The sequence below is a fragment of the Talpa occidentalis genome, unplaced genomic scaffold (assembly GCF_014898055.3).
Source record: "Talpa occidentalis isolate TD23 unplaced genomic scaffold, MPIMG_talOcc4v2.1 talOcc4.4, whole genome shotgun sequence".
NCBI classification, from domain to species: Eukaryota; Metazoa; Chordata; class Mammalia; order Eulipotyphla; family Talpidae; genus Talpa; species Talpa occidentalis.
In genome coordinates, this window is record NW_023604295.1 from 143,728,301 (window position 1) to 143,754,582 (window position 26,282).

General features: G+C 44.0%; 1 protein-coding gene across 4 annotated transcripts in view; it reads left to right on the top strand.

The window, feature by feature from the left end:
* STOX2 (storkhead box 2) overlaps positions 1-26,282 on the top strand; it is a 97,394-nt gene that overhangs the window by 36,583 nt on the left and 34,529 nt on the right. The window contains exon 1 of one of the 4 annotated variants that reach the window (XM_037526493.2): positions 2,144-5,664. The exons of 2 other annotated variants lie outside the window; for them this stretch is intronic. Coding sequence is in view for 1 of the 2 variants with exons in the window: in XM_054701071.1 (XP_054557046.1) it covers positions 10,305-10,314 (10 nt within the window). In the remaining variant the exon portion in view is untranslated. Of the gene's footprint in view, positions 1-2,143; positions 5,665-7,702; positions 10,315-26,282 lie in introns of those variants that run through there. One more of the 4 variants, XM_054701071.1, reaches the window with a different exon arrangement.

The window sequence follows — 26,282 nt, forward strand, 5'->3', positions numbered from 1 at the left end:
CCCCCCCCCCATATGCCCTATTGTCTTGGCTGTTTGGTAACACACAGACCTCCACTCTGCCACTAACTGTGTACATTATTCAGTTTCTTTGTGCTTCTGTTTCCCTATCTGTAGATAATAGTAGTTGCATCTCACTGGGTTGGCGTGAGGATGACATAGAGTGATCGTTGCTTTGCCCTTTGGTACCCTGCAAACCTTCAATCTGTTCTTGTAGTGAACGCGCTCTGGTTTTTGCATCAAGTGCTTCTCTTCCTACTCTTTCCTGAGGCCTTAGTTGTCACCTTCTCTGTTGCATTTTTGGGGCTTCTTCCAAGCAGCGATCCCTCCTCCGTGTTCTAGCACCACCTGTGAACATATGAAGGCAGCAGTTGTTGTGTGTTGTGTTCCAATTAGCCGGCTTCTGACTTGATTCTGTGTTAGCCCAAGTTGTTATCCACAAGCTTCCCTTGAAGGATGAGAGCAAAGCTTGATACGTATGTGAAGAATTATTTTCTTTCAAGAGCAGAAGCCAATAGGTGGACTGTTTCTAGGTGGCTCACTTATTATTGGCCCTTACACAGACCCGTAGCCTGTCACAGTGCCCAGGGGCAGTGTGTTCCGGTCCAGCTTCATATCACTGTGAGTGAGATCAGCATACCCTGGGGGGAGAAAAATCAGCAGTTACCCAGCAGGCACTGGGTGGTTTTGGGCTCTTTCTCTAGGGCCTGTGTGGCCTCTGGACAAGGGATTCACTTAGTGATGCTTTATTCTCGACATGGAGAGAATGAGACCCAGCTACTGGGTTGCTGTTGGGAGAACATGTGAAGTGCTGTCCCTGGTACTTGGGTGATGGTCAGTGACCCTTAGCTCTTTCTTCTTCCCAGCTTACCCAGTGCCGGAATGAGGATGCAAATTCTTTTCTTTTTTTAAATTATTTTTTTAAAGATTTATTCACCTATTTATATAAGAACTGGGGTACAGGCCAGATGCGTGGGAGGGTGAGAGGTTTCACCAGAGACAGAGCGGGGAACAGAACAGGCAGACCAATGAAATACACTGCTGAGGGGAGCAGTGGGCGAGACAGGAGAGGTCTGCCACGCCATGTGGGACCCTCGCCGGCCGGCTGGGATCGAACCGGCACTGAAGAGGCTGCAGACAGCTTCACAGCGCGGCACTCAACTGCCTGCGCCACCAGGGGAGGCCTGAGGATACAAATTCTTAGAGATCAGGAGAAAAATAAGTGATGTCTGCTAATCGGATTCCCATCAAGGAGTGGCATTATGGTGCTGGTAATTGTTTGCTAACTTTTTAGGAGAAAAAAACCATATAGAAATTTAATAATAGCACCTATACCTGCTGTCTACAAAGGGAGACCCTGCATGACAAACTTGCCCACGTAGCTTCAGGCATCATCTTTTTTAAAATGACCGAAGGACCGTTGGTTTACATGATTGTTAGTGTATTGTAAGTATAGGATTCTCTCCCCCTGCCCCCACGAGGTGCAGTCTCCATGGTGCGCCCACCACCAAAGTGCCCATAGGCCACCACCACATCCACCTGCTGCTCCCCCCACCCCCAAGGCCTTAGTTCTGTGAGCAGCTTTCACGGGTTTGTTTCTAAGATATCATCTTCAATTACGCAGCTAGGATAAGGAGCGTTGAGGAAGGAAGGGGAAATCCAGTTAAGGCATTTATTGGGTCAAAGGTACTTCTGCCTTCTCTCTGGAAAAGAGATAAAGGGATTAGAGATAAAGAGATGTTTAGACAGAATCATCAAGAGCAACCTCCGCCCAGCCTTCAGAACCTCCTCTTGCCAAAGACATGTCGTGTGTGGTGGATTTTTCTCCCCCCAGCCCCGCCATGAGAATGGCCCAAGCTGCTCCTCGGTTCAGAAGTTGAGTCATCCCATCATTTCTTTTCTTTCTTTTTTTTTTTTATAAAGTTTTATTTGTTTATTTATACAAGCACTGGGTATAGTCAGAGGTGTGGGAGGGTGAGAGGATTCACCAGAGCCAGAGCGGGGAGCAGAGCAGGCAGAAGGACCGAAGTGCACTGCTGAGGGGAGCAGCGGGCACAGCAGGGGAGGTCTGCGCGCCATGTGGGACCCTCCCCTGGCGGCCTGGGATCGAACCGGCGCTGCAGAGGCTGCGGGCAGCTTCGCAACCCAGCGCTCAACCGCTGCGCCACCCGGGAGGCCCCATCCCATCATTTCTTAGAGCCTCTCTGTCCTGAGAGTAGATCCTTCCTGTTCCACAGTGTGTCCAATTTCTGGAGGCCTTCTGGTGGGCGGGGCCACAGGTCAGCCTGCCTTGGGCGAGCCACAAGGGGCATTTCTATGGGAACAGAAGAGAAAGTTCAAGACTGAAGCAACACAAGGTCCAGTCGGGTGGCAGCTGCCTCTCCAGATGGGGAGGGCAGCCGGTGGCATTCTTGTTTGCAATTGGACATCATTATTGGTCGTTTTTTAAATGTCCTCCTGAGGTGTGACAGGTGGAGGAAGCAGTGTTTGCCACCACCAACCAGAGCTCAGGGCCGGGCACCGAGGGAGAAGGCAGAAGATGATGGCAAAACCTCAGAAACCAATTACCGAACAAATGGCCCCCTCTCCCGCCCCCCGTCAAATTTTGAGAGAATCACAATAAATTCTTTACATGTGGGAAGCCAAAGGGGTTGTTTTCCTGTTCTTGTCCTTTGCCTTTTATTTCTAGAACCTGCCACTGTAGTCCCCATATTTTGGATCTGCGATTTGCTGTACTTTCTTAATTTTGATATCAGTCCATTTCAGATTTTCACAAACTTTTTTATATTTAAATCATATTTCTGTGCTAGGTTCTTGTTTCAGGCTGAGGGGCCTGGACATTTAGCCAAATTCTCCTTTACTCTTTGTGCTTTCCCTTGGGGGGGCTTCCTTTTAGTCAATATTTATGTCCCCCCAGGCATGCCCCCCGGCCCTTGCCCCACTTAGCAGACCTCTAAGGGGTTTGAGGTCTCCCAAAGATAGTTGTTCCCTTGAACCATGAAGTGGTCCCGTTCGGCCGCTCTCTCACCAGGCAGCAGCACTTTTCTCACACTTGGTGACGTGCCTACTGCGCCACGCTTCCTCAGGTGCAGGGCTGTTTCGTAGAAAGCGTGGCTAAAGCTGCCATTCTTTTCAGTTTCTTCTCTCCAGATAGATGAACACGTCATTCATTCGCTCACTCGTGCATGTACGCAGCATGTCTTTGGGGACTCCCTGTGGACCTGGCAGTGGCCTCGGTGCGGGGGCTTCTCTGAGGAGGTCTTGCGAGGTGAGCCCAGGTCCTTCGGGGAGGAGAGAGAGCAGAAGTCCGCAGGAAGGAAACCAGGTGGCCTGGCCCGATGAAGGGGACCTGCGGCGGGACCTGGTGCAGGAGTGTGGGCCCCAGAAAGTAGGGGGAGGCCGGCAGGAGGGGTGCTGCCCCAGAAAGGAGGGCACGGCAGGGTGAGGACCGGGCCGCCCTGACCAGCTGGGTTGGCGCATGATCACCATGCCGGGAGTAAGACCTAAGACCCAGGGGGCCCACCGGGACAAGGAAACTGGTGGTGTCCAGGGTGCAGGGAGAGTAATCTAGAAAACCCAGAGGAGCGCCGAGTCTGCAGAAACACAGCTGGGAGGAGAAGGGGGCCTCCTGGCAGAGAACCCCCCACCCCTGGGAGACAGTTTCTCCCTTTAGGAAGAAGGGTAAAGGGGTGCAAGCGTGGAAAGGCCTTATTTAGGGAGGTGACAGCCACGTGGGGCCTTTCGGTTCAGTAGGGCAGGAGCGGGGTGTGGGCAGGGACTCGCCCTGGCCGCCTCTTCCAGGACGCTTGCCAACGTGGGGAGGACCGGAGTCTCTCAGGCAGTTATTGCAAGTAGGTGAGGGCTGCTTTCTCCGCCCAGTGCTTTCCTAGAACCTTTTCTAGTTTGGACACATGCATGTAGTTCTGCTTCCTGCGAAATCCACAGCAGTCTCAGAAACCTTGGAAGTTGTTTATGAGCTTTTCAAAAGGCAGGTGAATGGAGGATGCGAGCCTCCACCGGGAGACTCTGCAGACACGCGTGCTGCCTCTCGTGCTTACAGGGCGTCCCGATGAAGCTCAGGATGTCGCCTGTCACGCAGACCCTCACCTCACGACCTGTGCCCGTCTCCAGGCTACTCAGACTCACTGTGTTCTTCCAAGCTGAAGAGTCGAGAATCTACTCTGGATTTTACTTTTGCTCTGAAAACTCTATTGTAGTGTTCTCTTGGTTCCAGAGCACAGTCGTCTTCAAAAGACACGTTATATTCCTTTTCACAAAAATTAATAGTGTTTTTAGTAAAAATAATTTAAGGAAGTTTTCTGTTAACAGTGTCTTCATGCCATAAAAATTTGGAGGCTTCCAAAAGGGCCAAAACAATTGGAGTAAACAAAAACGGAATTTAAATGGCTATGAAATATTAGGGAAGAATAAAAGTTTCTTCTTCTTGACTGTCTTCAACTCACAGAATGTGTCAATTTTGTGACAATTGGTCCTTTTGAATAGAAAAGAGTTTCATGGCCAAATGAGTTCGGTAAATGCTGGATTAAGCAACATTGAAGTGAGTTTTCTATACTGACGGGTTGTGTGGCGTCTCGACATGCTAACATGAGGGTGGACTCACCCCATTGGAGTAGAAGCATGTCCTGTTTCCCTCACTCATTTGATCACAAAATGTAATTATTTTCATTTTTTATTTATTTTATTTATTTATGTCATTGCTCATTTTTTACAGTATTTGGTTTCTCCCCTCAGGTGTAGCCCCTCTGTACTCCATCACCACAGCTCCACCCGTGAACCACCCCAGTAGTCCCTTATGTTCTTCACTCCCCTGTTTTGACTCCTCTCCCTGGTCAGCCTGCAAGTTTTGTCTTTTGTTTTGTTTCTCTATATTCCACATATATTTCTCTATATTCCACATATCCACATCTGATATTTATCTTTTTCCTTCTGACTTATTTCACTGAGCATAATCCCTTCTATCCATGTTGCTGCAAATGGCATGAGTTTATCATTTTTGATTGTAGAGTAGTCGTCTGTTGTGTATATAGGCCAAACTTTTAATTGGGGCTTTTGGGTTGTTTCCATATCTTAGCTATTATAAGTAGTGCTGCAATGAACATAGGAGGGCAGGTTTCCTTTCTAACTAGTGTTTTTGTGACCACAAAACTTTTTTCTCTTGATCATTTTGTTCTCTAGTGACAAACCCAGGCTCTGCTCATGGTCTCATGACAGTATGAGTCATAGTTTACCTGACTATTTTTTCTGTGCCATGCCATGCTATTAATGAGGTGATGATGATGGTGCCACCGATTCTACAAAGGAGGAAACTAAGACACTCAGAGTGTAAACATTTGCCCAATATAAGTGAAGGAGCCAGAAGAGCAGTCCGCAATAAATGTTTGCTAAATGAATAATGGAAATCTGTTTTGCTCTTGTATAACTAGGATTCTAAGCCTTCCTATTTTTATAAGTGATATTTAAGGGTAGTTTCATGTTCACAAATACCCCTTCGTAACCCTGAAGGGAGAAATTTTAATGGATCTTAATTAAAACGAGTTTCATAGTTCACATTTATTTTTTTTAGATAACAAGAAAAAGATAGAAAGTCAAAGAACACCCACCATAACACTGTGGAATGTTTCTTTCCCGGAGCTGGCTCCATTGGAGGTATTTAATAAAGCTGATGAATGGGTAGAATGAATTGATTTCTGCTCTATGGAACCGATGCTGTTCATTGCAATTTTGTTCCTAAAATTTAATATTCACTTTACAAAGTAAAATAGTCAAATATTACAACTATTATAGTAAAAACACACATGCACACTCTTCCTCCTGTCTGAATTATACTGTACTGCAGAAGACTGCCAATTCCAGGGTGCTGGTTTCATTGCTTTTGTAACTTACATTACAAAGAATAAATCAAAAGCTGGTGGGAAAAGAAAACTGGATGTGAAGAAGATCTACTGATCCCCTTTCATCCTCCATGCTGCCCCCACATTCCTGATCTTGATTCACTGGGGTGGTTCCTTTAGACTCTTTTACTTGTATCTTTGGTATTTGCTTGATTTTTAATGATGTACTTGTAATGCTGTATCTCTGTTTGCTAGTTTTAGATTTTCTCTTTTGTCTTCCTGATAGGGTAAATGAAAATTGATCTTCCTTATAGACTCACTTGCCCTCCTCTTATCTTCTCAAAGTAGATATACAAGAATTTAAAGATATTTAAAGATGGGGTTCATGTTATGATGACTCCTGTAGCATTTTTTCTTTGAAGGACTAAGAATTGTGCTGAGTACATTTGCTTTCTCCTATAGCCATTTGTTTTGCCTGGAGTTAATGATTGCGTTTTTTTAAATTACATACATTTTTATTAGTCTTTAATTTTCATTCCAAGTGTTTCAAACATGTACACTCACCATTATTTCTCGAAGTGCTATAGTAATTAAATGCTGCTCTTTTCTTCCTCTCTGAACTTATTGCTTTCTAGGGTGACTAATAGTATTATCTGGAAGTTTTCTTCACGCTGCTTCTACATTATATCTACTGTTTTCTGGGTTCCATGCCTTCCGATTCCTTTGCTTCCTTATTTTGTTGGGTCACATGTTCAGTAGCTTCTTGAGAATATTACTTTTAGGGGAGAACTCTCTGCTCTATGCATTGCCTCTGTTCCTTTAAACTTCCCTTTCTAGTTTTTGTTTTGATTTTGAGGGGCAATAAAATGCTGCTTGGAAATCCTGAGGGTGGGGCATCAGGGCCTTGTCCACTCTTGTTTCTTCCTGCAGAGAGGGGCTTCAGTGGGTCTTTTCTTTTGCACTGTTAAGTTTCCCCCAAATAATCTCCTGATCTCCGCAGTGTCTGCCACAGGTCTGGAAGCTGAGTGAAGTATACTGTATTTTACAAGATCCGATTTTATGCAATATCTGATTCCCTCCTCCTCCTCAATTTGAGATCCCTAAGTTAAAACCTAGTGTTTCTGTCTTCTCTCCAGGTTGAGAGGCAGCTATATTAGATAGGGTGTGGGACTGAACGACTAAATGCTCCTTACAAAGTTTTTCACGCAGTAGACCTGCTGTCGGTCTGTTTCTTACCTCACCTTTAACAGCACCTGCTTTCTAGAAACTGTCCGGCTTTCTTTCTCTGCCAGTTTTTAGTTTCCTTCTTGTAATGTAAAAGTGACAAATCTATTTGTGAACATTTACTATTTAGGTTTACTATTTGTGAACATTTTGACACATTTGTTCTAAATCTGTCCATCCGTCCATCATGTTTCTATTTTATGTACATTTGAAAGCAGATGCAAACATCATGTCAGCTCACCTGTGAATGCTTTAAAGGTCCATTCCCCATGAACAAGGATCAGCTCTCACATAATGAAACTCGAATTACCCAAATTCAGAAAGCTGAATGTTGAAATATTACTATTACCTAGAGTACAGTTCATATTTGATTTTTTCCTATTATCCCCAAAATGTCCTCTAGAACTGTTTTTATAAATTCTTATCTTTTAGTTCCAAGCTTTAATCAAGAACCACACATGGCGTTGCACATCTTCAGTCTCCTTCAAGCTAGAACATGCTTCCCCTTTTGTCTTTTGTAACCCTAACCTTTCTGAACACTTTAGGGTTGTTTTGCAGAATGTTTCTCCATCTGGAGTTTGCCTGATTATTTCTTCATTAGATTTAGATTGCACTTTTTTTTTTTTTTTTGGCAAGACTACGACACAGGTTGTGTGTTGTGTTCTTTCTGGTGTGTGACATTAGATGTGTTCAAGCTCTATGTCTCGTTGGTGATGGTAAATTTGATCACTTTCTTACTGTGGCATCTGCCTGGTGCCTCTTTGTCTTTTCCCTTTATAATTCTCTTGTTGGTATTTTGAGACTGCAGGAGCAGCTGATTCGCCAACATTCTTCACCTGTGGTTTCATCATGCATTAATATTCCTTGCTCACATCACTTTTATTACACTGGTGGCTATAATGTGAATTCTAGTTCTGTAATTTCTTCTAAAGTTAGAAATTTGTGTTCATTTGTGGGGGAAAATGACCACTGTCTTTTTCTGCAGATGCTGTGATTTTTTTTGTTTTTGCATCACAATAGATTGAGGAATTCTCTTTCATTTAATGTGTGATATTCTTTTGCATACATGCCATTTGATCTTCAACTTGTCCCAGTTTGGCCATGGAAATCCCTTCAATCTGGTCCTTGAATCTTTTGAGGTGTCCCTATCAGTTTTTTTTTTTTTTTTAAGCTATTTCTTGCTTTCTGGTACAAAAACATGTTCTGTCTTCACTTAGGCGTTTCCTGCTAGTGACCTGGAATCGGGTCTCTTTGGGGAACCCTTTTTTTCTTTCAGTGGGGAATAGTATTCACAAGAGAAGATCATGGGTACTATGCAGGCTCATTGCTACTGGAGTAGCATCGCTTCTAGAGATTTCCAAGGCGCCATGGGGGGGGAGGGGAATCTGTATTTATGCTTCTCTGTTTAAATTTCAAATCAGGAGTTCATACTGAGATCACAGGGTTCTTCTTATTCTTTGCCCAAGGCATGTTTGAACCTCCCTTCTCCTACATTCTGTTTACTAATTTTCTCAGTCTCACCATCCACACAGAATCACTCCAGAACCTACACCTACACCACCAGGCGTGGCTGGCTTTTCCTCGTGGATGTATATTTAAACCCTCTTCACTCTCTGAATGCAGCTGCCTCCCATCCATCTGCTTTCCTGCTTCCAGACGACGCTGATGGTTTCGTCTGCTTTCATCTTCTCTCGTTCGCTTCCTTTTTCTTCCTCTTACTGTCATGTTAGTGGGAGTCGCGAGGTAGTTTTTACCGTCTGCCATATTCAATGGAGAGCCTCATCGTAGATTTCCTCCCATCTGTGTGTTGCTTGAAGTGAGAAGACAGGAAATAAACAATTTACCTTTAATGCCTAAAATAACTCTGCCAATCACGTCTCCCTGACTTTCCCAGGCTGGCGTTCCTCCAGTATCCCTCACCCACAAGCTACATAGTTCCCTCTGTGACTTTCTAGATGGTTCTTTTCTAGATGGTTCTTTCTCTCTGTTGCAGCGGGTGGGACTTCTTCTCATGGCATTTGCTGGTAGCCCTGAGCTGGCCCTGAGCACTGCAGAGAATATGGCCTTCTGTGTGGGGTTGGGACTCCATGCCCCAAGTCAGGGGGCCCGGGCAGCCTCAGACGAGAAAAGAGTAGCCCTCCCTGGGAGGCCCAGGGCGAGCCGCCTCTCCAAGCCTGGTTTTGATATCTGGGTTTTCTCATTTAATTGAAACGAGTGCAGACGTTTCCCATAAACTGTAGTCCTTGGATTTTCCAAGCCACTTTGATGTTTGTTATCTCTGTTTATTCGCAACGAATGAGTTTCAAATTTCAATTTTCTCTCCACTCAATTAAGTATGTTAAGTGGAAAGCAGAAAAGCTATGAGCGGTTTTTACCTTAGGCTTCTAAGAATGCCCTTGGTAGCAGCCCCAGCAACCAGGTGTGAGTCAGGGGAGGAGCGGGAGGAGTTTTCAGGGCGCTGTGAGGTGGCCTCTGAAACAGTTGGGGGGGGTTCCTTTCTCCCTCTGTGTTTTGGGGAACAAACGATGGCGTTTTCTCTCCCTGGGTTATCTACTGCAGAGCTGCTGTGTCCCTCCTGCCCCAGTGGTGGCACATTTTGGCATCAGATCAAACATAGGACCTGCTTGTGGCTGGGAAGCTCTTTTATTCAGCACTTGGCCACCTTGGCTGTTTGTGCAGAAGCTTTTTCTCTGGGCTTATTTATTTATTTACTGTGCTGGCATTGAGGGATTATGGGTAAAACTGCTTTAAATCTGAATCAGGGTAAATAGGAATATTTAAGCCACCTTTTGGACCGAGAATGTTGTGAATATTTCACCCTCAATCATCCAGGCAGAACTGGCTTGGGTAGCTCCGAAGAGGAAGCACATCTTTCCCCATGTTCATGGCTTGGTTTTGCTTTGCTGCATTTTAGGTTTAGCGACAAATTCCATCTGGCTGGAGCTCCATGCAGTCTTGCTATTGATTGGTTATATTGGGACTTCATGGGAGTGTCCTTCAAATCGCTTTTCCCAGCATTTTTAAAAGCTCCATTGAAAAAAAAAAAAGGCGAGCCAGACAGAGAAGGGAAAAAGGACCCTGCATTGTTTCAATCTGCGTCCGGCATGTACAACATCGTCCTAAATTTTTAATTAGCTAAGTGAGTGGTGAAAGGAAAAGTAATAGAACAAGCCTCGGTGAGCAGCTGGGAGGTGTTGCCATGACGACAAGTTCAGCAGGCTGCCAGCGAGCATGTCAATGGGTAATATTGGGAGAGGGCTTTGAAACCGTGCCTGCGAGCCCCAGTGTGATTGGTTACGCCTCTGTTGTCTTTGTGTGGACCGGTGGATGCTGGGTAAGACCTGGAGTGAATGCTCAGCTTGTCTCAAGGCTGCAATGAGGTAATGCGTCTGAATCTTTGGGGATTATGAGCTCCTGCCTCCAGAAGACTGCAGTCTAGAGTGTTTTCATTCCTGTTTGCGTTAATTACCGACCATACCATGTTAAGAAGTTCTACAGCTGCTGGTTTTCATTCCTTTATACGGGCATGTGTGTGTTATAGATAACTTAACACGTGTGTATGTTGCCTATAGAATCTCCAGCGTTGTTGAAAAAGAGAGAGAGAGAGAGAGAGAGAGAGAGAGAGAGAGAGAGAGAGAGAGAGAGAGAGATCCCTCCATATTAGTCATTCTGCTTAGAGTCAGCATCCCTTTTGAGTGCTGGCAGCAGTGACACTATCTATTGATGGATAAGTGACATAATAAAGTGCGTTTATGTTGGGTAAGCAAACCTGTTCATTTCTAGAGCATATTTTGGCATTGATTAGTTTTTAAAGTATTTTATTTGTGAGTCTAATGGGTATAAATGGGATTGTAAAGAATGTCAGAATTGCTTGGTCAGGAGGTTTAGTTCATTTTAGATTCCTTGAAATTGGCCGGTTTATGTCCTAGTATTTACCTTTTATGTTTTTTCATTAATTGCACATAATGTCTGACTGCTCCAAAATGATCTGCTGAATAATGGTTTGACAGTTTAAACTTAAAGCTTGAAAGGGAGGGTGTGTTTACAGATGCAAAGATCTGGAGCAGGTTTTGAGGGGTGGGTGAAACAGATCATTAGGGTGCTGATGTGATGGGGTGCCTGAGCTCAAGCCTCAGCACCAGTCGCCGATCCAGTGACTTGGGTCCTCTCCAGGGTTTCCTGGGCTGCTTAGAGAATTTTTATCCAATGCATAACCAGTCTCCTAGTGCCCTGCAGGGTTAGGGCAGCGTCTCTAAGTGCTGTGGGTCTGAGACGTGTGGGGAGGAGCCGAGTGAGGACCTGGTGCCTCGTGTTACTCATGGGGAGCGTGGGAGCTGGCTTTGGGACAGAACCGGCTGAGCTGTCATATCGCCACCCCGTTGTATTTATTCTGCAAAGAGTTCATAAAAATTTACAAGCCTTTAAATGGACAAACAAAGAATAAACACACCCCGAACAATCATGAATGGTTGCTGTTGCATTGGACAGTGTGCTCTGCCAGCGACCTGGCTTTATTTGAGGTCAGGTCACAGGCATGTGGTTGGAACCGGATGATGACCAGCCCGGTCATCTCGGTTCATGAAAGGCAAGGCCACAGGGCGGGAGTCAGTCCGCAGTGGTCTCGTCGCAAGCTGCACCTTCTTGTTCCCTGAAGGAATTGAGAGCCTGCTTTAATTTTACTCTAGTCCATATGGTTTGTGTTTATAAGTGTTTGTGATGAAAGACCTTGCCAAGGAGAAATAAATGTCATTGTCTATCCAGGTTTTAAACGATCAATTCAAAATACTGGCGGCACAATAGGATCTTGGGGTGTGACTTTTTACCCACATGTTGATTCTATTTAGTGACCCAGATGCTGGGACCAGCCAGCCTGTACCTCTCTGCTGGGGAGGTCCTGGGGGTGACCCCTGTGAAAAGTACAAGAAAAATCCACCTGTGGCTAAGACAGGCACTTTTTCTCCATGAAAAATCTGATGTCTGTTGCCTTCATTTCTCTGGGGCTAAGCTAATTGTGTCGTTTCCAATCGCAGGCATGCCTGCCTAATTTAAACCCTTTTCAGGTTCATTAATGAGTCAGAGTTTTCATAAGATTGGCTACTCTGTACCACGGCCTCATCGATCCTGGCAGGATTATTCCCTTTGTTGTCCTGCAAGCTGTAAAAAGTTCCTTCCTTTCAAATTTAGAAATCACGTTTATTAATTCTTCCAGGAAGGACTGTTTATTTTGTGTCACTCGTGCTGACCCCTTTCTCCTCATCTAGTGACAAAATTCGCGTCTTTTTTCCGGAGGTGATTTAGTCTGTCTCTGCGGCCAGGTCATGATATTGCAAAATCTCCATTATGAAGTCAATCGAGGGTGTTTAACACTCCCTGAAATAACACGTTAAAGATTAAGTAAAATGGAAGTTCAAGACAGTTTGTTTCATTTGCTGTTTGACCAGCTGTCTATGGGCTCACAAGCCCCCTTGAAGAGGGGACGTCGCAAGTCACACGTGCGTGAGCCGGCCTGTGACACGCCCACAGTAGGTGATTCTGACTGCTGTGAGGTCCTGGTGCTGTGAGGGGAGGCCAGGCCAGCCCTGGGGCTCTCGTCACCAACATCCTCAAATTTAAACCAGCAGCCAGCTTGGGGCTCTGCTCTGAAATAACACATGCTTCCTCATGCCTATGTGGGTCAGGTTTTCAGAAATAGGACCCTTGGAGAAACCTAGAGAAAAAAAAATGCTTTTAGATAATATGAGGGAGTTAAGAAATTAAAAAACATTTTTCCATCAATAGTAACCCTTTGTGAATAAATCACAAGCCCACTGCATTGATAAACTGTGCTTTACTGAATAGTAGATGTGGTGGGAAAAGTAAACTTAGAAGAGGAGAATGCAATTATGAGCTCTGGAAGATAGATTATCAAAAGTATCAAGGCTTTGGAATTAGATAAAATCCTAATTGTTCTATATTCACTTCCCAGAAGTCAGCTCCTCCCAGGAGTGGGTGGGTGTCTGTACACCCCTGGATTTGGTATAAGGGACCTTCCTTTGCAGGAAATCAGGAGGTGAGGGAGTAACTTTTACCCTCAATTGAAGAATACATGATCTACAAAAGACTTGCATTTGTCTAACATGTAATGTCATGGATAAAGTGCCAGTAAACTTTGGAAACAGGACAACTTACTGTAGTAGGGAACTCCATGTTGAGTGTTGATTTCTCCCATTAAAATGCTACGTTATTTCTAATAAGATAAAAACAAAGATTTGCAAGTGGACAGCGTGCTCATTCAGAATTTAAGAATTGAAGGAGGGCCTAGTATGAAATGTACTTTCTTCCAGCCGTAAGAAAAAGGGTTTTCTCGTTGAATGAATAGTCCTGGACAATGCGCAAGGGGAGGGTCTGCTCTGGAGAGCAAACTTCCAAGTCTTTTCTGTTCTTCATTTTGAGTTATTAGTTAAGATTCAAAATTATGTTTACAGAGGCCTATTTTCCGGAGCTTTGTGAAGTATGTTGTCATTTACACTGTGTATGGTTTTAATGTGTCGAGTCCTATCTTTATAGGGTGATGATTGTTTGATCTGGCTGTTGAGTAGATGGTGAGGTTGTTCCTATGTGGGGTGGCCTCGTGCTGGACCAGGCACATCCCTGTTACTGCAGGTTGATCTTGACCGACGCCGGTAGCTGGTCTGCTGGTGGTCTGTTGGTGTCTTTGTCTTCCTTCTGTCCTGATTTTACCTGCCCAGCCCGGGGCAGAATGTAAAGTGCATACATATTTTATCTAGTGGTTGCATTTATTTGATCTGGCTGTTGTGTATGTCTTATCTAGTTGTTAGAAAATCGATGGGTTTTTATGTGGAAAAGTTATGAAAAGTTACTCTTGACCTCAGGCACAGGAAATACGGAGGTTCTATGAAACGTGAGCGATGGTGCCCGTTGGATTTTTCCTAGCATCAAATAGTGTGTCTCCTCTTGACCCTGTTCTTTTTCGGTCAATATAAAAGTCTTTTAGTCTTGCAATTTGAAATTTCAACAAAAGGGAGTTATTATGCCCCAAGTGCCCGCTGACAGGTGGTTGGGCAGAGAAGGTGTGCTGTGTAGACACTCAGTGAATGCTCAGCCATAAGGAAAGAGAATTTTGTCTTTGCAGCAAAATGGAGGGAACTGGAGGGGATTATGCAAAATGAAATTAGTCAGAAAGATGAAGACAAATATTGAATGATTTCCCCTCTGTGTGGAAATCAAGGGTCTGAGCGGACAAAACAAAATAAAAATGGCATTGAAACTTGAAATGATATCCCCAGAGGTGAGAGGTGGGAGGTGGGAGCAAGGTGGAAGGGGTGGTGGTGGGTTTTTTTGCTTCATGCTCTTTTGTTTTTGCTTTGAAAATAAAAGTGGAAATGTTGTGGTTGAATATAGTCAAGCATGGTGCTGCGTGCAGGAATCTTTTAACTGCTGGCGCCTGCGTGTCAGCGCTTCCTCGGTGAGAGGGATGCGGCCCAGGGGCCGGGGCTGGGTGCTGAGCACAGGCAGTTGAATGCCCCATGTCCCACTTGCTTCAGGAAGGCATAGGACACCTTCTGTCATCTTAGCCTTTGACATGAGGATTGTCCCAGCACCACAGAGTGGCACTGACTAGGTGACCTGCCTCTGGTGCCTGCTCTGTAGCACCTGTATCGCAGGTGAGGCACACCTGTATCGCAGGTGATGTGCTCACTTGTACTTCTTATCACGATGCCTCACAACGTCTAGGTAATTGAAATATTATGCCTTTATTTTAGTATTCTTTTTCTCCTTTTTTACTTCATTGCTGAAATGACCAAACCCTTTCAGCCTGAGTTGGAAATCTTTCCTGCTGGGACAGGAGGAAAATGATTTTTTTCCAACTCTGATAAGTGATTTTACAAGAACATCTTTCTGACAGAAGAAAAGTGTGTCACCTGTATTTATATAGCGAGCTTGATAGTCTCAGCTTGAAAACAGGGATGTGGTTGATAGCCACGTATTCGGAGTGTTTGATGTTGAGCACATCCCGACGTTCAGGTTGATGAAACCGAGGCTGCTCCATAAACGCCGGAGCAGTCAGCAGACCATGCTCTCCGTGGTCATGCTCAGGACGGTGGAGGGGACCAGCCAGAGGCATTTCTAGGGGTCCAGGTGAAAATCAGAGGGGCGGACGCCTGGCCACCAGCCAAGCAGAAGAGAAGGGTCGGGTTGAGAGCCGTTCGGCCGGTGAGTGGACCGACTGGCTTAGTTTATGGCGAAGAGGGAGTGGCTGGTGAAGGGAAGAGGGAGGCGCGTTTCCCTGGCCCATGCGGCGTGTCTGGGGGAGTGGCCGTCTCCACCAGCAGGTGCAGGAGAGCAGGACTGGTGGGACTTACTGATGTGAGGCTCTGGGGACAGCTGATGGGGTGTCTGACCAGGAGAGTGATGAGACGAGCGGGCCTGGGAGGCAGCGGAGAGTTTCCAGGGCAGAGAGAGGTTGGTCTGGCTGCATCAGCTGAATCTAGCTGAGCGCCCCGCTGGGAGAGCTTCTGTTGGGGGTGCAGCTGGAGAAGAGAACAGGGCGATGGTTGATGTCCTCCTTTCTGGAGGCAGCCAGAGAAAACAACAGAAGAAGAAACTCAGATCCTGGATGTGAATGTGGAATCCCAGTTTCCTTTTAATGACTTACACATGCCCAGTATTCCCAAAGAAATGGAGAAGTCAACTATTAGTAACAGAGAAGCCGAAACTGGAAAGAACTACTGTTGTGTAATTCAGTTCTTCTGCATTGGATGGCCAGACTGCGGGGTCTCCAGAGTGGATGGGGACCTTCCCGTTGCACCCCAGCACCCCTCCGCACACACGTCTCCGGAAGCTGCACTGTGTGGCGGTTCTCTATTCAGACCAAACCACACAATTCACTTTCATGAGCTGAAAGTCCTGCACATGGCTGTGGGAAGTAGAACAAAACAGCAGAACAGACACGTGGAATAAAAAATAGTTTCTCCTCCACCTTCGGTGCAAATGCATAAATAAGTTTAGAATGAGCAGGAATGACCTGGCACTTGTGGAAATTGTGACTCATCTGAGGCCTTTCGAGAGCTGTTGAAACCAATGCATTGTTCTTCACTTTATCAAATTTTGCTTCGAAACCTTTTTCTTCCCCTCAAAGTAACTATGTTAAGGTCATAATTATTATGATTATTTGTCGTTAGATCTGTTGACTTCCCATGACCTTGTGAAAGTTATTAACTCAACTGGGTTTCGCCCATAAGTTGGAGACAGTAGCGTTTATTCCATCAGTAAGTGGATCAGCATGTGCAAAGGTCCTGCGATAAGCTTCCTGCATAGCCACACTCAGAACCATAGTTATTATTATGACAGGAGCAGGGAAGAACCGTAGTTATTATTATGACAGGAGCAGGGAAGGGAGAAATATTCTGACGTGCTGGGCAGGTATTAGACACTAATGGAAAGTGGTTAAAGATGATGGGGTTGGGGCACATGGTGGAAATGCTTATGGTGGTGTTATTGGTGCCAGAGAAAGAACGGGGAGCCTGATGGTAACTGGAGCCTACACTGGCCCCCGAGGGGGTATCTACACCTGATGTTGGGGCTTCCAGGCTCACATGGGCTGCTTTGTATTTTAGTTGTTTGAGTTTTGTGAAATGAGACACAGATGTCTGTAGGGCGTAATGAAATGGAGAGTGGAGCTCCATATTGGATTAGAGATCATTGACTTTGGATCGTGGACGATCAGTGCTAAACAAGTATGGGCCTTTCAGATGAGTCAGCCAGTGATGCAGAAAGTGAATCTTGGAAACTGAAAAGTGAAAGTCCATTTTTTCCCCCAAAACAGGAGAAGACAAAATAAGGATGACAAAGTTTAAGGGAACACACGAGGAAGTGCAGTTAAACTCTGCTACGTGCCGATTGAGTAGTTGGAAACACTGCCTTTCAGTTGTCAAGAAGGTGGGGTCCAGTAGTGTTTTGCTTTCGGAGCTATGGACACCACTAGTAGGGCAAGGGGAGGTTTCAGGATGTTATTTGGATGGTGAATCCCCATGCCCTCTCACCGCCTCACCCCGCCGGCCTGAAATCTCATCTGAGGGTTCTCAGACTAAAAGCATATCAATAAAATGGATGTGGACCCACATAAGATCAGCAACTTGCAGTGCTGGAAGTAAGAACTTTTTGAAAAATATTGTCACCCTAGAAGAGGGGACATTTAGCTTTAAAACACAGTGTGCACGCGCGCGCACACACACGCACACACACACACGGATATACCTAAACTACAAACAGTATTTCAATCAAAGAGTTGTCTTAATGAAAAAAATCTATGTTGTCCTCAGTTTTCATTCTTTGCATTGTAGACTGGCAAAATAATTGTCTGCAAAAGCACAGATCTGTGGGCCAGAATTTGCAAAGTGCTGGCCCAGCTGTGCCTCTCCTTCTGGGGGCGGGGGTGGAGCAGCTCAGGGGCTGGGGAGACTCCTTTTCAGAGACCCCCACTTTCATAACCCAGTGCTGAGAGAACTCACACTTTTCCTGGACCATTTTGTGCCCCAAAGCGATTTATAAAAAGGATCTTTGTTGCCAGGGGATTTTTTTTCTTCATTTTTGAGACTAATTTGGCTTGGGGCAGGGGTGAGGGTAAAGAGATCAAAGGTAAATAGTATAATCCAAGAAGGTGAAATGTTAAATACATGCAATGATTAAGTGCTTGGGACCGTAAGCTGTTAGGCCAGGCTGTGTTAGAGTGTACCATGGAGTCATGATGGGAATTATGTCTTTCTTCCTCGGTTGGTTGGATTTAAAATGAACATTTTGTGGGGTGTGCAACTCAAGTTTTGTGATTTCTGTGAGAATCGAATCTGTTATTTCAAAACAGGAACGTGGTAGACAAGCAGATGTTTTTGACATTAACAGAAAAATTTACTAAGCTAAGCAGATCTTGTGGTCCTCATTACTGTGTGTCTTAGTTGACAAAGTCATGAGCAAAAAAATAACCCAAAAAGGGGAAGGAAAGAATAAAGTCTCAAAACTGGGTTTGGCTGCGATTTACCATCAAAGAAAAAGATAAAAGTTAAAATGTGGAAGGAAAAAATACACCATGATTCTTTTATTATGAAGGAGCTGACAGATAACTTCCATACATTCAGAAACATTTGCTTTTAAAAATTAGTTTGATTTGTGCTAATTCCTGATATAGTAACTTGGGTTATAATTTGCAGGGTTTGAGTTTCAGATGTTAGAATTATGTAACTGGCGTTGCAGAAGCTGTCGATGTCGGTGCACGGATTTGAACAAACCCATGTGTAAAGGAGCAGGTCCCGCATTTCCTGTCCATTTAGCTCATCGTCCCATAACTCGTCCCTCTTGGGAAATACTTTATTCCACCTTGTCATCTCTCTCCTGCTCTTTCTGTAATCGAGTGTGTGTGTGTGTGTGTGTGTGTGTTTTCACCTGAGTTTTCTGTCCCGAGTTTGCATTAGGAATCAGATTTACTCACTTTAGAATGCCCATCTCAGCAGACAGTGCTGTGCACGGAGTGGCTCAGCCCCTCGGAGGCCCCGGCCCCATGATGCCCTTTGGAGGATTCCTCAGCCTCGGGTTGGCCGACGCGAGATGTGTGGTATTCTGCAGAGTCCACCGGAGGCGCAGACCCACACAGCTTGTCACCCACCAAGGGACCTGTCCCCTCACCCAGCTTAGCCTCCCCCACCCCAGCTACCTCCAGCCCCGCGCCTATGCTACCTTCAGGTGTCTGGGGTAGCCGAGCAGAAGGAAGAGCGGAGCAGATGCAAGGAGAGGACAGTGCACGGTGGCGCCCCACTGCCTGTGGGGTGCCCACCCGCGCTGGCTGAGCTCAGTGGCTTTTCCCTGCACACTCGCCCCAAAGTGCCTGCCCAGTAGTCAGAGTGAAAAGCCTCGTCTGCACTGAGCAGAGGCCTTTAGCCCTGGCCCTGAACCGTGCAGGTAGCACGTGCTCGTGCCGCAGGCGCCACTTGTGGGTCACAGACGGGCGTCGCTGCTGCCCAGGCCCTCACCCGTCCCACAGAGGGCTCGTCCTGCCAGACTCGACGGCCCCGCTGCTTGTGCCCACTGGCGTCCACGCCAGGAATGTCGTCCTCACGGAGGTCTTGCTGATGTGGCCGTGGCCGCAAGAAGGCCCTTTTATTTCCTGGCTCCAGTGGCTTGTGGGTGAGCCTGTAGCTGTTGGGTGGTCACGAGGGATTTGCTTCTGGTGGAGTTTTCGAGCTGGTAGAGTAGAAACCAGTCCTGCCCGTGCCGCCGTGCCTGCGAGTGGCACTGCTCTGGGGCCCACAGCGCCGCAGTCCCAGTGGAAGGAGGAGCCCGGACCCCGTGAGTGGACGTCGCGGCCACCCTTCCCCGCGCAGCTGCAGAGGGCGCCGGCCAGACTGAGGCGGGGGCCTTGGAGGGGCCCCCCGGCTCCTCCTCGTGCGGTGCAGATGAAAGCTAGGGGCTCCGAGGGGGAGCGTGAACTCAGTAATCACATTTGATGCTAACGATCTGCTCTGTGGGCCGTGTGAGGCCGCGTGTTCTGGTCCTGCTAGTGCTAAGGACAAAGCTTGCTCGTCCTGGTGGTGCCAGGGGGTGGATGTGGGAAGGAGGTGCTCCTGCCGACCCCTTCAGCTTCCCATTGCTAGCTCTAGAGGACGTGTTGTGCCACAGAGGCCAGAACCGTGACAAAGGGAGTAAGTTCTTGTTACCCAAGCGTGTCGGCCGTTATCACCGAGGGGGAGTGGATGAGCTGAAGTGGTGTCTTTCTGAGGCTTTCAGATATTTTAAATGCATTTTTAATAGTTTATGATTTAAGTTTTTCTATGTTGTTCAAACTGAATCAGAGTATCCCCCATCTCAATTAAATCCTTCCTGAAAGAAAAATAAGCCCATAAAGGGAAAACAAAGACCACAGTCAACAAATTTGCTTTTATAATTGACAGGGCTTATTTGTTATTTACTGTTATGTTTATTTGGACAATAAAAAGTAATTTAAAAAAAAAAGAAGATTCTGGCAACTCTCAATCAGAGGCATTCTGCAGGGGAGGAGGAGGAGGAAGAAGGGTCAAAACAGGGGCTGGAAGAGCATAAGGGACCAGGTAATGGTGCACGGGTGAACTGGTGGGAATTTCACAGGGACTGTCCCTGAGAGGAGAAAGCATGCATTGTACAAAAATGAAGAATGATGTAAAATAGATATAAAAGAAAAGAAAAGAAAAGAAGGTTTTTTTTGCCTCCTCCTTCTTGTCTCCCCCACTGAGGGCTGCAAACTAGACAGAGCAGACGCAGCGCTCTGAGGTCGCTGAAGAGTAAGTGGTGAAAATAGGCTGGAGGAGACCAGAGGGGGAAGTACCGCAGCCTGGCTGTGAGCTTCCTGGGCTTCCCCACCTGGTATCACCTGGTGTAGACTGGCAGGTGGGCCCCCACCCTCTGGCCCTCTGGCCCGAGGGGCAGGAAGGGAGACTCCTGTGTTCAGAGTGATTTGGGGACAGGGGGCTCTGCTTAGGTTTCCTGTTCCATTGACCTCTCCCCACACCCCTGCCCATGTCAGCCTCTGGAGGCACAGCACAGCAGAGGCTGGGCAGTCATCTGAGCTTCGCCCTAGTGAGAGCAAGTGTGGTACCAACAGCGTGGGGTGCATTCCTGTGGCCTTTGAGCTCCCTCTCTGTCCTCCGTCACTTGGCACCAGACTGAGCCACAGTTGCTGGAGGAACCCAGTTGAGCAAGGAAACTAAAGCCCTGGTCTCTGGCGGGAGAGCCATGAAAGTGCCCCAGGGAACTGGGAGGTCTGGGGAGATCACAAAGGGGTGGAGCTCAGAGCCATCACATCAAATGCTGTGTGCGCTCCGGCCTCACTTCTGAGCTGTGCCTTGTAGATCTGACCCTCAGAACATGCCAGATGCTGTGAGACCTGAAATATGAAGCCCGCACACAGGTCTCAGGTTGACCACTGAGTGTACATGCAGGGGGGACAGGTCCAGATTGTATTGCCAAGGCTTTGAACCCCTGACATTCAAATCACACCCGACAGAAGGTGGTTTGGAAATTGCAGCCTGGACTTCAAGTTGAGCGCCTGATGAAAAATAAAGTCAAGTTCCCTTGGGATTTAAAGACTCAGAATCCAGAACACAATTTCTCAAAATTATTCAACATAGGAAGGACCGGGAAAGTCTCAATTTGTATGGGAGAGGACAGTCGGCAGTTGCCAATGAGGAGGTGTTGCCTGTTGGAGTTATCAAACAAATACTTTAAATTGGCTTCTATAATCATGATCTAAGGCCTTGAAAAGACTGCAGAGAAAGGATTAGAAGACATAATGTAGAACCAACTGGAGATTTTAGAAGTGAAATGTAAAATACCCAAAATTAAAACTTTATGGATGAACTTAACAGAATGGAGATAACAGGAGTCAATGAACTGTCTAGAGATAACTAGAAATTATTCAGTCTCAGCAACAAAGGGATTGATTGTAAATAAAGCAGTTTCAGGGTATGTGGGACAAGATAAAAATGTCTAACATTGTGCCATTACAGTTCTGGTGTGGTTTAAAAATATTTGAAGAAATGTGGTTGAAAATTTCCTAAATTTGTTGAAAGTCATAATCTTTAAGATTCAAGAAGCTCAGCAGACATAAACTCAAAGGAAATCCATGTCCAGAGATATCATAAACTAATGGAAATTAAAGTGAGAAAATCTTGAAAGCAACTAGAGAAAAGTAATAATAGAAAAGTAAATTCTATTAATTAGAGATTTTTCATCAGTGACCACGAAGGTCAGAATGAAGTGGAACAATATTTTTAAAGTATCCAGTGAACATATCCTTCAGATATGATGGTGAAATAATGACATTTTCAGATAAAAGATAACTGAAATAATTCACTGCCAGGAGACCTACTGGAAAAGAAATGCTGATGGACAAAAAATGATACCCGAAGAAAACTTGGACCATCAGGCATAAAGGAAGAGCAAAAATGGCTAATATTTGGGAAAATATAATTAATCATTCTTCTCTTACGTTCTTTAAGATATGTGTAATGATGGAGAATATTGTGATATTGATGGAGTTTTCAGTGTATGCAGATGTGATGCTTATGGCAACTCTAACATAGAGGAAGGCAGGTGAAGGGATCAGTATGGAGATAGAGTTTACCCCTTGAAGTACTGGAATATTAATTCTGAGTAGAGTATGACAAGTGAAGTATATTGACTGAAGTGTCTAGAAAAACAACAAAAATACTATACAAAGAAATATAATAAAAATTCAATACATGAATTAAAATAGAATACTAAAATTATTCAAGTGATTCAAATAAAAGTAGGAAAAAACAAGAATAAAATGAGGGAAGATATTAAAATAATAAAATGGTAGATTCAAATCTTGACATGTAAATAATTACATTAAATATAAACGATTTAAATGTAACCAAATAACAGGTAATTTTTTTTTTACTGTCAAAAGAGATGTTGTCTATAGGCAATACCTTTGAATTACAATGGTGTGAGTAGTGAAAAAATAGAGGTAAGAAGATACTATGCAAACACTAATCAAAAGAAAGCTAGAGTGGCCATATCATTATCAGAACAAATAGACCTTGGAGCAAGGAAAATTACTGAGGGTAAAGAAGAACATTACATAAAACTAATGGGGAAATTCACCAACAAGACGTAACAATCATACAAAAGTGTATGGAGCGCTTACACAACATCAGCTCAAAATGGATTGAAACCTTAAATGGAAGACCTAAAATTATAAAATCTAGAAGAAAACAGGGGAAAACTAAATGACATTGAACCTGGCAATGATTTTGTGCATATGACACCAGCAACACAGCAACAAAAGCAAAATTAGACAAGTAGGTCTAATCAAACTAAAAAGTTTCTGCACAGCAAACAAACAAAAACACACTCAGCAGAATAGAAGGGTGACCTACAGAGAAAATATCTATAAACTATATATCTATAAAAGGTTAATATATAAGGAACTCCTATAACTCAATAGTAAAAGAGCTAATAACCTGATTTTAAAATGGGCCAAACTTGTGAATAGACATTTTTCCGAAGAAGATGCACAAATGGCCCACATATATATATGAAAAGGTACTCAGCATCACTAATGATCAGGGAAAATGCAAATCAAAACCACAGGATATCACTTCACACTGTTAGGGTCACTGTTATGAAAAACAAAAGCACCGCAGGTATTGGCCAGCATGTGGAGACAGGAGACTGCTGATGTGAATGCAAAATGGTGCTGGCTGCTGTGGAAAACAATATGAGTGTTCTTCACAATAGAACTGGCCGTCTCACCTCTGGGTGGAGATGGTGGCACGCTGTTGTTTCCCGCAGAGATTTTCATAATAGGCAAGAGGTGGAAACAATCTATATGTCTGTTGACAGGTGAATGGATCAAGAAAATAATGTGGTATGTGCATACAATGGAATACTATTTACCCTTGTAAAAAGAAACCCTGCAGTATGCTACAGCATATTATGCTAATATCCTCAAGCCACAGGAGGACAGATACTGCATGAGATCATTTATCTGAGATATAAAAAGCAGTGAAACCCGCAGAGGCAGTAAATAGAATGGTGTTTCCAGAGGCTAGGGAGAGGGGGAACTAGAGAGTTGTTAATATGTATAAAATTTCAGTTACACAAATGAATAAATTCTAGAGGTCTGAATTACAGCATTGTGCCTATAGCTAATCATACTGTAAAATACAGATCTGTTTAGTGACTTGGTCTCAAGTTAAGTGTTCTTACTAAAAAAAAAAATTTAAAAACCCAAAACTTTTTAAAGAGCTTATTAAGAGTGTATTATCTAGTCACAGAGCTTCACAGTAATGTCAGACAAAATAGAACTGAAAGAGAAATGGGTGGTGGTTACAATTGGGTACTTCAACATGGAACCCTCAATAATATAACATCAACCAGCTAGATTTAATTGACGTTTATAAAACATTCCTCTTTAAAATAGCAGAAGACACATTCATTTCAAATCGTCAGAGAACATTCATAAAGACACGTGATATCCTAGGGTGAAAAAATGAATCTAAAAGAAGTTAAAAGAGTTGAAGTCATTCAAAGTGTGTTCTTTTACCCTAAAGGATTATAACTAGAAGTCAGTAACAGAAAGCTACAAATCTCTAAATACTAGGAAGTCAAACAACATACTTCTAAGCAACGCATGGATCAAAGAGGAAGTAACAAGGGAAGTAGAAAGTATTTTGAGGTAAACAAAAATGAAAATGTAACTTCACAATTCATATGAAGCAGACACAAAGCAAAGCTTAAAGAGCAAATGCTCATATTAGAAAACAAAAAAAAGATCGGTGATGAACAATGTAAATTTCCACTTAAAGGAATTAGAAAAAGAAGAGCCAAATAAATGAAATAAATCCACGTCAAACAGAAGATCATGGCAAAGAAGATACAAAGAGTAGATACCAATGGATTTAGTGGGAGAGCTGTGGTGAGCACTCCTGTGGGGCGAGATTCTGTACTGTCAAAAAAACAATTAACAAGGATGTGAAACAATGACATTTCATTCAAACATTTTAAGGAAAAAAGAAATGCATGAAAAATAAATAACTGTCACCTAATGCCTGAAAATAAAAAAAAAAAAGAAAACAAAATTAATGAGAAAACCAATGAAGTCAAAAGCTTATAGCAATAGAATTGATAAACGTGTAGCCAGATTGACAAGGAAAAGGGCAGGCAAACATCAATATTAGGAGTGAAATTAGGCATATCACGACAATCCTCACAGACATTGGAAGTATAATAAATGAAGATCACAAGCAGTTCTGTGCACCTAAATTCAATAATTTAGATTAAATGGACCAAATCCCAGAAAAAAAATCATCAAAATTCACGAAGAAATCGATTATGTGACTAGTCTATATCCTTTAAATAAATTTAATATATAGCTAAAACTTTACAAAAGCAAAATTTCTGGGTCCAGTAGTTTCACTAAATAATTCTACCAAACATGTATGAAAGAAATACTATCAATTCTATGTGATCTTTTCCAGAAAATAGAAAACATTTCCAAACTCATTTTATGAAACCAGAATTATCTTTGTGCCAAAATCGGACAACAAAACAATAAAAGAAAACTACAAATCAATGTCTCTTAAAAACACGAATGCAAAAATCCTCCACAAAATATTAGCAAATTGAATCCACCAATGTATAAAAAGACTAGCTTGCCGTGACAGGCACAGGAGGTGGGCTTGGAATGTAAGGCTAATTCAGAGTTAAAAATCAATCAATGTAATTCACCCCATTAAGACTGAGGAAGAAAAATCATGTATCAATTGACTTTTTCAGAAAAAAAAATTGTCAAAATCCAACATGTATCTCATGATAAAAGCTTTTAATCTAGGAATAAAAAGTAACTTTCTTAACCTGATGAGGAACATCTAGAAAACTCTGCATCACACTTATTAGAGAAAGACTGAATTTTTTCTCCTGAAGGTAGGGAACAGGCAATATGTCTACTTTGGCCGTTGCTGCTCAACATCATACTGGGATTCCTAGCCACTGGCATAAGGCAAGACAGAAAGAACTAAGCAGCCGCCTACAAGGATAGTAAAACTATTTGTGGACATGATTAACCATGTAGAAAATTAAAAAAAAAAAATTAAAGCGCTCCTGAAACTACTTTGCTGGTGGATTGTTAATTTCTTATAAAGATAAATAAATACCCCCAAATCACGTGCCCCGGAAATCCCACTCCTAGGACATGCAGCAACATAGAGGAATTTCAGTAGCTTTATGCTCTGTGAAAGAAGCCAGTCTCAAAAGGTTCCCTTCTCCGTGATTCCATTGTATGACATTCTGGAAAAGACAAAATGATAGGGACAAAGGCATATGGTTGGTTCTGGGGAGTAGGGGTGTGTAAGGGGCAGCATCAGGGGGTTTTGGGGATGAAGAATGTTCTATATCTGCTGGAATGGTGGTGACTCAAGTCTTCATATGTGTTAAAATTCATAGAACTTGTGCATCAAAAAACCTCTAATTTTCTACATGTAAACTTTTGAAATGAGGATCAGTAAGTTAGGTATTATGGCAAGATTGGTACCTGATGTTCTCGTGATGGCTTATTGATTAATCAGACCAGACAGTAGAATTCCCTGAGCCAAAGACAAGGGTCTAAATGTACTCACCCCATGCGGGAATACTGGGCCCATGAACTCCGGAGCACTTGAA